Source organism: Colius striatus, chromosome 3, assembly GCF_028858725.1.
Source record: "Colius striatus isolate bColStr4 chromosome 3, bColStr4.1.hap1, whole genome shotgun sequence".
NCBI classification, from domain to species: Eukaryota; Metazoa; Chordata; class Aves; order Coliiformes; family Coliidae; genus Colius; species Colius striatus.
This window is the reverse complement of record NC_084761.1, coordinates 97,114,370-97,129,183: the sequence shown is the minus strand read 5'-3', so window position 1 is coordinate 97,129,183 and position 14,814 is coordinate 97,114,370. Positions and strand designations below refer to the sequence as shown.

The window sequence follows — 14,814 nt, the reverse complement described above, 5'->3', positions numbered from 1 at the left end:
AGCAGCCAGTGAAAGTGAAATCCAGAGGCTCTGAGATACACCACGTGTTAAGCAACGCCGGAAAACACACGTGAATAGCTCAAGCTCTCTCAAACATACCCATATGAGTTTCACTTCTGAGATAATTATCTGCTGGCATGATAAAAAAGTAGGATTCCAGTTGTAAAGCAGCAGGAAAGTTTTGCATGCTGCCCTGCCACACACACTGCCATCAGAAAAATTTATGGTACCTCCAAACCTTCAGGTCGAGAGCCAGGATATCCCTGTTCTGTACACACGGCGCCTGGGAGCAGAGCCTGCCCTTTCCCCAAGTGCTGCTGGAAGCTTCATAAACCACTAAAATGCCTCCTTTTTCTTTAAGCAAAAAAAAAGGAGAAAATTCTGTTCTTCATATTTCTCCTCTTACTCACTGAGATTTATTTACTTGAAGGTTTCTGCCGTCTAGAGATCTCTGACGGCACCATGACTGCACTACACGTCCCTTCTGCCCTCGGGCTTAGTTGTGTCTCTCAGGCCACCTTGCTACCAGCAGTCAGAGCCAAGTTGCCTTCCTGGCTTTTCTTCCACCAATTTTGCTGCCTAGGAAGGTCCCTTCTTCCATCTCTGTTTCTCCTCATTTCTCCAGGACAGGGCATAGCGGAGTCCTCTGTGGATGGAGCAAGCACAGCTATGGCCAATCTTTTCCTCCACTGTGACTGACCTCCAGGCCAAGGCAGCTGCTCCCTTTATATTAAAGAAAAAGGAAACAGAAAACCTTCCTCAGATTTATCAAGACCACTCCTGAGATCAGACTATCCTTTCAGTGCTCATCTGAAAGCTCCCAAGGTCAAGACAGCTACTTCAAAGGGCGAAGGAAGAGATGTCCAACTGAGAGCACGCAGGATGTCGAGCTGGTTGGAATGCACATTGAATCCAGGAGCAGATTTCCTGGCTGCAGAACACTCTCTGACTCCTACCATGACGTAATTTACTAACAGAAATCAGTAATGCCAGCCCTAAGCCAGCTGCAGATTGTGAATGAAACGTTTGAAATCCTTGGAGCATGAACTAAGACACCAATTCTGAAAACACAGGGTTGCAAGCAAGAATGGACCCCACACGACCCCGGGGATTAAAGGAGGGTTTGCTTCTTGCTTTGCAAGTTCACCTCTATGGTTCAACTGCTTTGTTGTAGTTATTATCAGCATTCACACGAGCATCAACACTCCAGAAAAGCCCCAGAGCTGCCTAGTCCATTCCATTCACAGAATCACAGAGTCATTACAGTTGAAAAAGACCTTTAAGATCATTTAGTCCAAGCCCTCTTCTCACCCTGCCCAGCCCAGCACTAACCCAGGGTCCTCAGCACCTCAGCTCCACAGCTTTGGGATGCCTTCAGGGCTGGGCACTCCCCCAGCTCCCTGGGCAGCCTGGCACAGGGGCTGACACCCCTCTCAGGGAAACAGTTCTGCCCCAGCTCCAACCTCAACCTCCCCTGGGGCAACTTGAGACCATTTTCTTGTTTCTTGTCACTTGTTACTTGGGAGCAGAGACCGATCCCCACCTCCCTGCAGCCTCCTGTCAGGGAGTGTCAGAGAGTGCTCCTGTGTCCCCTCAGCCTCCTCTTCTCCAGGCTCAACACCCCCATTCCCTCAGCCCCTCCCCAGCCCCTTGTGCTCCAGCCCCTTCCCCAGCTCTGTGCCTGGCTCTGGCCACGCTGCAGCCCCTCAGTGTCCCTCTGGCAGTGAGGGGCCCAGATGATTCACATCATCTCTGATCCCTGCTCTTCCCATCACCTGATGAACCAAAGTTAAAGAGCACACCAGACCTACACTAAAACCAACAGACACAGATGGTGACACACTAGATGCACAGAAGACAAGTGAGGAAGGTTGGGTACCTTTTGAGGAAACCCTCCACAAGTTGCCCTCTGGTCAGAAGATTCAGCTCTTTGGAGGAGAGCATCTGAGCACAGAGCCAGGGAAACATCCAATCTTCTTCAGCTGTTAAACCAGAAATGTCTGCTGCTCTCTGCAGCCCCGCAGCAAGGTCACTGCTGGTGGAATGGAGACCAAAGTGAGCTACACTAAATCTCTGGGTTTTAGCTTATCAGAACAATCCTCACTCAGAGGGGTTGTTTCACAACATGAGGCATGATAAGGGAAGGCAGACAGGCCTGGTTCAATCCCAGAGCAATCCACTGCTGATTGATTCACTGCTCATACCTGAACCAAGGTTTCCTGTCACCTATTACTTAACTCAGATACACAAAACCTACAAGCTCCAACACGCCAAACTCTGGTTTTAAGCCTGGTATGCTGCTGCTGCAGCACCTCTGTGATGAGCCTCTTACATTCATCTGGCTTGGAGGGTCAAATGGCCTTATGGACCCCCAAGTTGGGAATACAGGTCTTAACCCCATCTAACCCTGCAGGCATCAGCTGAAGCTTCCAGTGGTCAGGTATCCAGACACCTGGGAGTCCACCTCACAGAGTCAGCTGGGGTTTCCAGGCTAGACATCTCCCATTTCCACTGCCTCCAGGGCTCATCCTGCACAGACATTCATGCAGCACTCTGGGAAACAAAGACAAGGCCAGTAGGAAGGATGAACCTGGCAGCACTGGGACAGGCTGTGAGATGGGCAAGGGGTGATCCTGCCTGTGGCACCTTCCTCCCAGAATTCATCTCATGCTTCTCAGGTAAATGCTGGGGAAGTCAGAGAGGATGGCTACACCTCCCCTTCTTCAAACAGGCAGGGATTTGGAGGAGGGAAGGAATTTGGCTGGCTTCCCTTTGCTATGCAAGGGAAGGGAGAACAGGGATGTCTTCCCGGAAGGACCAGAAAATAGCAACAGCTCAAGTTAGGCTGTGGAGCAGGATGTGGAAGTCCTTGTTACAGCAATAAAAAGGTCTCAAGTACTTGGCTGGGGCAGCAGGAATACACCAACGTGCCTGATTGGCTCAGAAGCAGCTTTTCACATCAGCACGGTGGGAACATTTTTGTTTACTTGTTCCTCAGCGTTAGCCAAGAAGGAAGGAGGTGGTGGTCTGTTCCCCCTCACCACAGATGTCTTGGGCTCCCTGCAATAGCAGAAGGCTTAAAATTGGTGACATCTACTGTCTTGCTCCCTCCTGCCAACCTGGGATGTCTGGTCTCAGGTACAGGTTTTAATTTTGCTTTGGAGGAGGGACAGCACAGCACGGCCTGACTCACAAGGAGAAGCAGAGGTTATGCTCTTGTCTACTCTTCTGAAGTCAGAGAACTCTTGTTTTCCATCCCAGGTCTAAATTAGTACTAATTATCCCATGCAAAATGGAGTTGCTTTAACAGAAAGGAATTAGGACAACAAATTACTCTGGGATAAAGAGGACTTGCTGCTGCCTCAGCAAGCGATCTGTTTGCACATGGAATGAAAAGGGTGTTCTCCCACGTGTGTGTTGGGAAAAAAACCCAGTCCTCACTCCATTCTTTAAAAGGTTTCTAATCTCCATGTGTGTTACAAGAGCCACCAAGATTTCCTCCATGACCAACATGCCAAAACCCAACTCCCAGTTGTTTGGACTTCCACCATCAAAACTGAAGACATCATAAACGCCAAGGTACCACACGTATAACCACAGTGAGAGCTGACTTGATAGCCATGGCTGATGCTTTCAGTTACACAGGCTTAGACTCAGAGCAGGCAGAGGAAGGGGACACAGTCACACATCCCACAACAGCCTAAAGCAGGATTTCCCACAATGGAGACACAACCCTGAAATTTAGTCAAACCCTGGTAATCCCAGCAGAGTCACAGTGACACCTGCACCTCCCCTGCGCTGCATCCCAGCCTCAGAGCAATGGTACAACAAAACACACTGCAAAAAGCCACAACCCTGGGGGTCAACATGGGAAGGAGCGTCACTCTCACAAGGGTTTCCAGAGCCCCACGGGTGAATTTCAAGGTCTCTTGAAGAAATCAGGTAGAGAAAAGTATGACTGAGCCAGCTCTGGCCTCGTGGCTGGGAAGCTGGGTGACACTGATGGCCTCCACTGAGCCTAAGACACGTTTCCCACGAGCATTGGCTACACACGTGTTTCCAGCACTGCCAGGCTTACAGTACAGTCACATCAGTTGTATCAGGGAAAAAGGGTTTTCAGTGTATTTGGGGAGTTTGGTGAGAATAAAGGACTTGTGGTGAAAGCCACTCTATCTGCTCCCAAAAGATGTCAGGAAAACGGGATCAGGCCAGCCTCTAGTGATGGCCAGGACCAGGCAGATGTAAGAAATCACTCTGGCCAGTTGGGGAATCACTTGCTTATTGGTAAATCTCTTCCTAAGCCTTTCAGATAATGATTAAGCACAATGGTTCAGACCCTATATATTAAATATTAATCCTTCCCCGTGTGGCTGCCAACGTTCTGGTTATCCTGTTCGGATAACCGCACACCCCCAGCAGCCCATTCCTTTTCCACCCCAAACCACAAAAACAACCCAGCAGAGCTTTGTGATCCAGCTAGGAGAGAGCTGGCAATGTTCTCCTCGGCCTTGGAGCCTGGAAGCAACCCACCAGGCTCCCCCTAAAAGCCGGAGGGAAAGAGTTAAGAGCAAGGAGATGAATCAGCCAGCCCGCTGCTATAACCGGGGACATTTCCTACCTCTTCACTCTAGCGTTTCTTCCTGTCTGCAGGCTTTGGAGATGCTCATAGACCTGCTTGCATTCAAACCACTTCCACTCCAACAGGAAAACCCAGGGATTTGGTTTATTTCAAGAGGAAAACACAATTTGTGAATGAGAGCAGAAAGCAGCAGTGAGGGCTCTCAGCTCCTCCTCACAGAACACCGAGACCAAAGGACCAGTCGGCACCTCCTGCGTCTGCTCCTCACCCTATGGGCGCTCTGTTCTACCCAAAATAACCCACCCCACACTCCCCCAGGGTTTGGAGGCATCCCACAGCCCCTGAGCGTGGCTCAGCATGGCCTTACCCACAGCTCTCAGGGCAGACTGAGGTGACACAGCCTGTGCCCTTCCCGCTGGATCAGGATCCGCCACAAACACCCTGAGCCGGAGGAGAACAGATGTAGGTCGGCAGCGGGAGGAGACGGGGAGAGAGGGGAATTCAAACTGCTCTTCCACAAGGATGTTGATGTTGGACTGGGACCAATAGCATGGATTTGCACAAAAGCATCAGTTATTTGAGAGTGACATTTCTGAAGAGCAGAGCTGTGGATCCTATTAGCTGGGAAACAATGCAGCCACACCAACGCCAGGACAGCAGTGCCCCTGGAAACGGGCAACAGCTATTTTTAGCACCTCCCAGTATCCCCTCACTGCTTCAACAAACTGTTTTTGTAAAAATCAGGCTTTTGTCCTGGAGCTTCTCACAGACAACTCCTCAAAAAGCTCTCCAATAGGGATGGAAGGGGAAGGTGGAGGGGGGAAGGTGGCAGTGCCCATTTTCTGCCCAGAACAGACGCCAAGTCTCTCTCACACAGCACCTCAAGTGCCAGCAAAACCGTGGTCCACACAAAGCATCCTGATCTCAGTCACAGCTGAAGCCATGGCGGGAGCTGGCAGAACCGGGACCATCCCTGGGGTCCCGGTTCCTCCTCATCCAGCCGGTTTCCCAACCTCACAGCGGGAATAACAGCATGAGTTTGCATCTGATTCCTGACAGGGACACAAACCCTCCCCGCAAAGCCGGCAGCTCCCTGCATCGGCTGCGGCCACCTCCTCTCCTGCCACCGACTGCTGCAGCAACAGCAATTCAAATAAAGACGAAAAACTCCTCCTGGAGCTGCACTTTTATTTACCCACACCCTTTTTGCTTCTAGAAGTCTTTGCAGAGGGGAGGAAATATCCCTAAACGTTTCCAAAGCATCCTGCGTGGTGCTGACAGCAAGCTCCCCCCCAGCCCCGGGTGGGCAGAGAAAAGGGATGACTAATATTTTTAGCGTAACAGGCTGCGGAGAGAGTCCTGCAAAGGAGCAAAGTAAATTCCTGAGGCTCTCCGGCAAGGACCCCGCCACTCCTTGCGAAACTTCCCAGCTGGAACCTCACAGCAGAAAAGCCAGAAAACCTCGTTTTTCCCTCCTCCAACAAACAGGGGTTGGGATTCCTTTCACGACACTATTTGGATTTTAATGTCAGCCCATATTTAGCAGGAGGGAAAAAAAGCCTCCCTTCCTTCCTGTCACATTTTCCACCCCTGATGACATCCAAGATCAGAAATAAGTAAAGCACTGGCCGAGGAGGAAGGACGCGTCTACTCGAGCGTGGCAGAACCCTGAGCGTTCCCATTTGGGATGCAGAGGGACACGGGCGAGGAAGGGGCACATCCCTCGGACCTCGCGGCGAGGACAGACTTTCCCTCCAAGGCTCCAGCTTGGAGCATCTCCCCGTGGGACCGCACAGGGCGGGAGCCAGGCCACAAGCCTCCAGGGCTTTCCCAACAAGAAGCCGTCCGTCCCCGGCGCAGGCCGAGGCGGCCGTGGGTCAGGCCGAGCGCGGCCGGTGCGCTGCTCACTCACGGTGGGGCGGTCCCGCGGCAGGGAGAGGCGAGCCGCGGCGAAGGGGGGGTGATGGGGGTGGCTGGCGATCCCGGGGTCTGTCCGCGGAGCGTGGGTCCCCAGCACGAAGCTCCCCTCCGCCGTGCCGGGAGGGAGGAGGCCGTGGGCCAACCCAGCCCCACGTGTTGAAGTTCACGTGCCCGATCCACGACTCACTCTATTATTATCGTTTTTTAGAGAAGCATAATGAAACTCACGGCGGGGCGCGGGGAGGCGCGACCGCACGGCGGCCCGAGCCGGGCCCCACACCGAGGCCGCGGACACGCGTGGGAGCCGCCCGCAGAGGCCCCGCCCGGCCTCCCCCCGCTCCCCGGTCTCCATAACAACCCCCCCCGCGGGGCGGCCCTCACCTGCGGCGCAGCGGGCGGCGCCGGGCCGGGCCCGCTCCTCTTCCCGCTCCCTCGCCGGCGCTCGCCGCCGCCCAACGGCTCCGGTGCGAGGCCGCGGCGGCCGGCCGCGACCATGGACGCCGCGCCGGAGGAAGGCGCGGGGCGGAGGGGCGGGGAAGGGGGGGACGAGGGGTCGGGGACGGGGGGTCAGGGGAGGGGAGGGGAAGGAGAGGGGGGTGGGGAAGGCACCGCCGCCCCTCAGCACCCCGCCGCGGGGCTGCCGGCCCTCAGCGGCGCCCGCGCAGCCGCCCGCCCGCTCCCGCTCCCGCCGCCGCCATGGTGCGGCTCCATGCAGGGCGCGCGCCGCTGACAGGGCCGAGGCGGGGCCGGGGGCGGGGCCTCGCTCCGAGGGGCGGGGGCTCCGCGGGATCCCGCCGCCAGGTGCCGGGGGGAAGGTTCCCGGTGCGGTGCTGCCCCCTGCCGGCGCGGGGCTGGGGAGTGGGGGGAGTGGGGGGAGCGGCCGTGCCGTTCCGCCGCCATGGCGGAGGGTGGGAGGGGCGGCCGCGCTCGGCCCCGCCCCGCCGCCGGGATCCGGTCCCGCCGAGGAGGAGGCGGGAACTTCCCTCCCTCCCCGGCCGTGCCCGCCGTCCTTCGCCTCACGGCGCCTGTCAGTCACCGCCACGGGCCCAATCAGCGGCGGCGACGTGCGCGGTGGGCGGGCTCGGAGCGCGCAGAGCAGCGAGCGGCAGCCAATCAGCGGCGGCGACACGCGGGGAGGGCGGGCTCGGAGCGTGCATCAGCGCGCGCGGCGGCGGCGGCTCAGGTACGCGCAGCGGCACCGGCACCGGCCTCGGCCCCCACCCCGACCCGCCTGGGGCCCGCGTCACGTTCCCGGCCCCGACCGGCCCGTCGCGGCTGGGCGCGAGTGGCTCTCGGGTTTATCGGCAAGCCTCCTGCCGCTCCCCCGGGAGCAGGAAGGCCGAGCTGTGGGGCGGGCCGGGCCGGGCCGAGGCGGAGCGGGCAGGGTCTTTGCCGCCGCTCGCCCGGTTTCTCCGGGAGAAGTGGCTTTCAGAGTTGTCCTCCGACATCCTTTTCCATCGGCGAGCAGCCGCGTCGCCCGAGGCCTCAAGCAGCATCCAGCTATAGCCCCCTTCGCCTGGCGAGGCCTGCACAAACCATCGCCGCCTGGGGAACAGATCCCGGCTGGGCGATGGCCGGAGGGAGTTGGGTTTATGAAAGCGGAGCTGAGAGCTGAACTTTAACCGCAGTGGTTTTATGGTGCACGATTTCCACCCGGGATTTCCCCTTGTGCCCATGACTGTGGCCATCGGGTCTGTGCTTGGTTCCGTTGGAGCTCCCAAGCTCTTATAGGGAACTGGAACGTTATGGCAGCCCTCTGCTCGCCTTACACCTCTCTCTCAGCAGGCGCTGAGCCAGGATGGGCTTTGCCGAAGACAAAGTGTACGACTACATTCTGAAAAACCTGAGGACTTTCAGCAACATCCGTGTGGCATCATTGGCTGATTCCCTGAGCTGCCTGACCGATGCCGACAGGGTAACGTCCTTTCCTCAGCCCTGCCAGCTTCTGTCCTCACCAGGGAGCTGAAGCAATGTATAGCTGCCTTACCTCTAAGCCAGACCCTCGCATAGATCTATCTGTTTTGTTTAGGACGAGCTTCATGCCCGGGAGGAAATGCGGGGCAGCCAGGCCACCATCTATAGGTTTTACCAGCACCTGAGGTGCCGGGACGGCTGGGTGCTGGATCTCATCAAGGCGCTGCAGCAGAACAATGCAGGACAACTGGCTGAGGAGCTGCAGCACGTGTATGACTCCTGGCAAATCCGTACGTAGCCTTGGCATCCCTGGGTGCTGCTCGGGGGGTCTCTGATGGAGATAGGGATGCAAACCATGTCTCTTGTGTCCACCTCTCTCCCTGCCCCAGCTTCCCAGGGACCTGGGGTTGTCTGACTGTCTGCAGGGATGTCCCTTACCTTGGTGATCATAGTCATAGAACCATTTCAGTTGGAAAAGAGCTTTAAGCCCCTGGAATGCAAGTCTTTCCCTCACACTGCCAAGCCCACCACTAACCCGTGGCCCTCACAGAATCCCAGAATGGTAGGGGTTGGAAGGGACCTTTAGAGATCATCTAGTCCACCCTCTCTGCAGAAGCAGGCTCACCTAGAGCGGGTTGTACAGGAATGTGTCCAGGCGGGTCTTGAAGACCTCCAAGGAGTCTCCACAACCACCACCTCAGCTCCGGGGCTGGGGACTCTCCCCACCTCCCTGGGCAGCCTGGTACAGGGACTGACAACTCTCTCAGGAAAAAAGTTTTTCCTGAGCTGCAATCTGAACCATCCCTGGTGTAACTTGAACCTTTTTCCTTTTGTCCTGTCACTGGGGAGAAGAGACCAACCCCCATTTCACTGCAGCCTCCTGTCAGGGAGTTACAGAGTGCTCATGTCTCCCCTCAGCCTGTGTTTCCAGAGGCTGAATTCCCCCAGGGCTCTTAGTCTCTCCTCATCACACTTGTGCTCCAGACCCTTCCCTAGCTCTGGTGCCTATTGCCAGACATGCTCCAGCACCTGATGAGCCTGAGGATGGCAGGGTCTTGGTTTGAAGGTGATCTTGGCCAAGCCAGCAGCACTCTAACTCACCTGGAGGGGTGACAGGTGAGTTACAGTGCTGCTGGCTTGGCCAAGATGGAGACAGAGCAGGGACATGCAAGAGGTTGCCAGGGCCTCAGACTCATATCCTTCCTCCTCATCTTTCCCCCCGATGTGCCCCCTGCCAAACTGCTTTGGCTCTTCCAGGTGCCCCTGCCTCCCTCTCTCCAGCAGCCAGCAGTACCCGTCCCGCCGTGTCCGTGGGCGCCCAGCCGCCGTGCCCGGGACTGAGCCCCGCTCCTGCGAGTGCTGCGGTGCCTGAGCAGCCGCGCTGTGCCGTGCCCGCCCACCCGCCGTCTCTCCCGCCCAGCACACAGCTGGATGCTCGGGCCCCGGTGCAGGAATCGGTGAGCAGGGACACGAAGGGCCTGTGGGGGGCGTGTGGTGGGGCTGGGCTCTTGCAAGGACATCCCAAGCAGGCTCCTGCTTCCCCTCGAGATGGGAGTGCAGGGTCTGCCCTGAGCTCTCTGATCCCGGGCAGATGCCCTGTGAGGTGGGTGCTGAGGAGAGACCTCATTGCCAGGAGGTCACTGAGTCAGGGTTTGGGGCACCCTGGAGGTTCCAGAACCCCTCACCCTGGCGATTTGACACAGGTCCCTTCTTTCCAGCTCCCCAAAAGCTTCCCGGAGCAAGAGAGTCTCCAGTCACCTCTGCCTGGGAGCATGGTTCGCGCTGAAGTGAGTGACAGGCACAGCGGAGAGGGGCATCTCTCTCACCCCACCATGAGGGCTCCTGGGGCTGGCAGCGTGGTGGTGCCACCGGCCACTCCCCCCGAGCAGGGCCCGGCCTGGCTGAGCCGCCAGCAGCACCCGGTGTGCGTGGACAACGGGTGCTTCGGGAACCGCAACCACCTGCACCGCGGCGCGCCGGGCTTGGGCCTGGGCGGCTGCCTTCAACCCAGGGCTGTGGGTGCTGCTTGTCGCCCTGAGCAGCCCAGGAACCAGCCTGAGGAGAACTTCTACCTCTCCACTGAGGCACCCCCGAGGCTGGAGGAGACTGTTTGCAGCAGGGGGCCGCAGCCCCCAGCCTCACTGCCACAAAACCCGTCTGTGCCTGCCCGTGAGCCCACGGGGAGCTTCGTGGATGTGCGCAGCCCCCTCCTCATCCAGCAGCAGTTTGATGTGGAGCAGAAGCAGGTGGGGATGCTGCCAGAGCACAGAGATGGAGGTGAGTTTCCTTCCTAGCAGTTCCATGCTGATGGGGAGGAGGGTTGAAGGGGGAGGATGGAGAATTTCCCATGTAAAGTGCTGTGGTTGAATGTCTCTGCACCCCCACTTCAGCAGCCTGGGGCCACCCTGCTCTCAGAGGAACAGATCAGGGGCATTGGTTTGGCTGGTGCCCCTCTGGTTTACCTGCACTCACCAGGAGAGCTCTGCTGCCATGGCAGAGCCAGGGCCCCCATGGGCAGCTCCCAGTGCCACTGGGAGTATCCCATTGCAGCATCCTTCAGGAAGGGCAAACCTCTCCTTTTAGGTTTCCTGATGAACACAATATGTTTTGTTTTCTCCCTGACAGACCCTTGTCTGGAAACAAGCAGCTCAGTCAGTACCCTTGTGGCCAGAGATGCTTCCCTGTCCTGTGACACCTTGAAGCCTCCTAAACAAGAAAGTAAACTGCCTGTGGGGAAGACAGCCAGCAGCATCCCCTCTGTGCTGATGAAGGAGAAGGTAGGTGACCTTTCCTCTTGCCACTTGCATTTCACTCAGGTCCTGGTGAATTTGCCCTGGTTGGGAGATTTTCTGCTGCAGTGTAAGATTTTGAGCTGGTGACGTTTTATTGAGGGCTTTTCTTTTCCCCACTGTGTTTATATCATGCAGTATTTTGGATTGGGGGAGAAAGAAGCCAAGGTTTGTCAGGCTTTGACTCCTTATTTGCCCCCCTTGACTTGCTAGTTAGACTCCTGGCTTCCCAATGCCTCTTCCCACCCTTCTCCTTGCTGTTTGTCTCCCTGTATCTCTCCCAAATCCCAAAGTCTCCCTGGAGCCCCAAGAGCTCTCTGCCCCGCTCACTCCCTCAGCCCTGGGAGTTACCTGTGACCCAGCCTTGCATAGTGGCTAGAGCTGTGATGGTTGAGCTCTGAAGTGTGCTGCAGGGGTGCTCCCCACATTGTCTCCCAAAGGTTGTCCCGGCCTCGGCAGAGCCTCTCCCGAGGGTTGCAGGAAGCTCTGAAGGCACCTCCACGAGGATGGCATCGCGGGTGAGCTCTGCCACGAGCGTCTGGGCATCGGGGAGTAACGAGGAGAAGGATGTGGAGCTCAGCAAGGCAGCTGTCCTCATCCCCACGGCTGTGGAGAGCCCAGAGGCAGCCAGCAGATGCCTGAGCTCTCAGGGGCCCAATGGCCCTTCGTTTGGGCTGTCTGACAGCTTCACCTTCTGCAGCGACCCACTCCTGGTGAGCACAGACAGCTCATGCTCAGGAGGAGCGCTCCCCAGGGTCTCTTCAGGGTTTCTGGCTCCAGCAGCTCACACAGACTCTGGGGAAGAGGAGGCAGCTGGAGAAAGCACCTCCCTGGGCACCCATGAGGTCTATGTGGCCCATTACCCCAGCACTCAGCTCGAGGCAGGCAGTGACCTCCAAGATGGAGATGGTCCCCTGGGAACCCCCCCAGTTTTTGAAGGTGGCACTGCCACCAGCTCTTCTAAGGCCAAAGTCCCCTCAGGGGACAGCAAGGGACCATCCCTGCCATACATCATCCCAGCTGTGGGCATTGCTGTGATTTCTGCTGTAGCCTTTCTGGTGTATGCCCGACTGCAGAAGTAGTGCTGGAGAGGATGGGGTGCCACGAGCATCCCTTGGCCTGGCTGATTTCTCTTCCTAGCAGGAATTTGGCCAAGGTGATTGAAGGCTGCAGAGCAGTGGTGGGGGGATGGTAAGGGCATTGTTAAAGCTCTTTCCAGAAGGTTTTGCTGGAAGAGGCCTTGGTTGTATGATGCTGTTGGGTTTGGATCTGTTCCCCTCCCTATTTCCCAGCCATCTTCTTGCCTGTAGCCTTCTGCTCTTACGGCCACAGAGAGGCCAGGCTCAGGGAATGATCCTTTCAGTCAAAAAAAGGGGATTCTCCACGTCTTCCTAGTTTAGTCCCAGAGAAATTCATAGAATCATGGTTCTTTAGGAAGAACTTTTTTCACCATGAGGGTTATTAAGCAGTGTCCTAGGCTGCCCAGGGAGGTGGTGGAGTCTCCATCCCTGGAGATATTCAGAAGAGGCATAGCTGAGGTGCATGGGCTTGGGAGGGTTTGGACTCCAGGAGCTTATAGGGCTTTTACAACCAAAATGATTCTATGAAATGTGTCCTGATGGACAACCCTCTGTGCAGCACAGTGAGGTTTTCCAGATGTCCCGTAAAAGTGGAGCTGATTTAGTTGGCTCTCCTCATCTCAGCTTGAAAAGATGCCCGAGGCCTGCACAGCAACCTTCCCCAGGCACCTTGGATTCAATGTGCCTTACTTGGTGTCTCTGGTTCTGCTGTTGGGACCTTGGGTCATCTCTGCTGCTCCTTTTCCCTGGTGCTGGATGCTCAGGTGCATCAGGTCACTCTGCCTTGTGCTCATGAGTGGCAAGAGGTGGCCCCGTGTGGCACTGACACCCTGGGGATGAAGCTGAGGGTCAGGAAAGAGCCTCATCTAACCAGCTTTCACGAGGATCAACCTCATTTCCCCCCCTCCTTCAGCCAGAGAAAGTGGGATTATGCTTTAAGAGGAACATTTCACGCAGAGCCAGCATTGAGTAGACTCAGTCCCTCACGGGATTGTTGGATGTCTTTGATCTTTAGGCTCTATTTTTAGAGCATAGCTAGGAAGGTGGATGTAGTCCTCACCTTTCCCAGTACCTGGGAATAGGAATATGGTGAACAGAGGCTGAGACACAAATAAGCTCAATTCTGCACACTGCAGGGAGTTCATACCCAGTACCTTGAAGGTCCCATTTAAAACTGCAGCCCACAATTTCCCTGCTAAGCCCAGGGATCAGCCTGGAATGTCAGGGGATGGGGCTGTAAGGTTTTCAAAGATAATATCCTCATACCCAAATAAATATCCTCAGTTTTACCTGGCTTCGGGCAGCTTTTGGGGACAGGAGGAGCCCCATCAGTCACTGCTGGCACATGTCTCTAGCTCTAGGCAGAGTTTGGTGATCACCAGCTGTGCTGCCTGCTGCTTCTGTGGCTGCAGGTTGTTCACCATCTCATCTACTCCCTCCCAAAAATCACACAACTACTTTTTTTGTAGTTAGAGAGTTGTAGCTAGAGGATTTTAATGTTTTTTTTAAAAAAAGCTCTAAAGATGCCAGTGCAGATTTTTGGGTGCTCCCACCCTCCTGGGATTTGTTTGCTGGGGGGCATCAGGGGATCTGTGGCAGGAGGGAAGAGTTTTTCAGGACTTTGAGGAGAAAGCTCAAGAGTCTGTCAGTCCCACAACAGGGATGAACTGCTGCTTCTGACTCTTTTCCTTGGCCCAAAAACATGAAAGAAGTGCCTCCTTGAAACAATAAAGACAATAAAAAAAGCACCAGGAAGGTACTGAACTTGAGATGTTCACTGGGGCCTGGTGCTTTGTTGGAGGAAGGGATAGTACTTCAAAAGCACTCAACCTCCTCTTCTGGGAGAAGGTACTTGGGGCTGTTTTCCCTGTTTAAAGGTACCAAAGTGACTTATCCAAAACCTCTCCCATCAGCAGACCCCTGTGAGCTCGTTTCTTTTCCTCAGCTGGCGTTTTGTCAGTGAGGCCTTTGTAGAGACCTGTCACCTCCTCGAGGAAGCTGCAGCTTTCAGCCCTGACAATTGCTCTTTATTGGTGGTGGGCAAGGAAATCTCCCCAAATCCTTTTGCCTTGTTAAAAGGCTCCTGTTTCCTACTGAATACCACACCAAAATAATGAGGAATAAAGAAATACTTACTGGTACTCATGAAGCAGAGCACGTGAGCCACGCTGCAGGATCCATCCCAAAATGTGTTGAAGAGAAGGGCCTTTGCCTTCTCCATGTGCTTTCTGCACGATTCGGAGGGCACCTGTGTGATCCTAAACCAGCAGCATCTGTACCAAGGCCCTCTTCTCCTCTGCTTTACTCACCTGCACAACTCTTTGTGTGTTTTCCCACTGCTTTTTGGCCATGCCTTTTGTGGAACGAGCCGTTTGGCAGCACTTCTGCTGCAAAGGGCCAGGCTTTTCACAACTCTCATGGAGCACTTTAAAAGCAGGTGAACCTACAGCAGGGAACTGTGGCCCTGCAAATATTTTAAGAGGAAAAACAAAGTGCCTTTTACTAACTGTGTAATAAAACATTTGTCACTTCA

General features: G+C 55.7%; 2 protein-coding genes across 6 annotated transcripts in view; one reads left to right on the top strand and one right to left on the bottom strand.

The window, feature by feature from the left end:
- Nucleotides 1–7,205, bottom strand: part of PTPRA (protein tyrosine phosphatase receptor type A) — a 129,664-nt gene extending 122,459 nt beyond the window's left edge. For 2 of the 4 annotated variants that reach the window (XM_061992085.1, XM_061992086.1), the window contains exon 1: nt 6,881–7,205. In XM_061992085.1, coding sequence (XP_061848069.1) covers nt 6,881–6,994 — 114 coding nt within the window. In that variant the 5' untranslated portion in view covers nt 6,995–7,205. The remainder of the gene's footprint in view (nt 1–6,880) is intronic. The other 2 variants (XM_061992087.1, XM_061992088.1) reach the window with 1 other exon arrangement.
- A 429-nt stretch (nt 7,206–7,634) lies between these two features.
- Nucleotides 7,635–14,814, top strand: MAVS (mitochondrial antiviral signaling protein). 2 transcript variants are annotated; one of them, XM_061993830.1, is made up of 7 exons: nt 7,635–7,682; nt 8,285–8,414; nt 8,529–8,703; nt 9,671–9,870; nt 10,132–10,690; nt 11,039–11,190; nt 11,643–14,814. In XM_061993830.1, exons 2-7 carry the CDS (start codon nt 8,298–8,300, stop codon nt 12,282–12,284), a joined length of 1,845 nt encoding a protein of 614 aa, XP_061849814.1. In that variant the 5' UTR covers nt 7,635–7,682; nt 8,285–8,297; the 3' UTR covers nt 12,285–14,814. The 2 variants fall into 2 exon arrangements, with proteins under 2 accessions (XP_061849814.1, XP_061849813.1); XM_061993829.1 differs by lacking the exon at nt 7,635–7,682 and having other exon boundaries at nt 7,694–8,414.

What these genes read in the sequence shown, in the direction of transcription:
- MAVS (XM_061993830.1), top strand. Translation starts at nt 8,298, where the DNA reads ATGGGCTTTGCCGAAGACAAAGTGTACGACTACATTCTGAAAAACCTG. An exon ending in GTATGACTCCTGGCAAATCC is followed by an intron (nt 8,704 to 9,670) that starts GTACGTAGCCTT and finishes TGGCTCTTCCAG; the next exon opens with GTGCCCCTGCCTCCCTCTCT. An exon ending in GGGCCCCGGTGCAGGAATCG is followed by an intron (nt 9,871 to 10,131) that starts GTGAGCAGGGAC and finishes CCTTCTTTCCAG; the next exon opens with CTCCCCAAAAGCTTCCCGGA.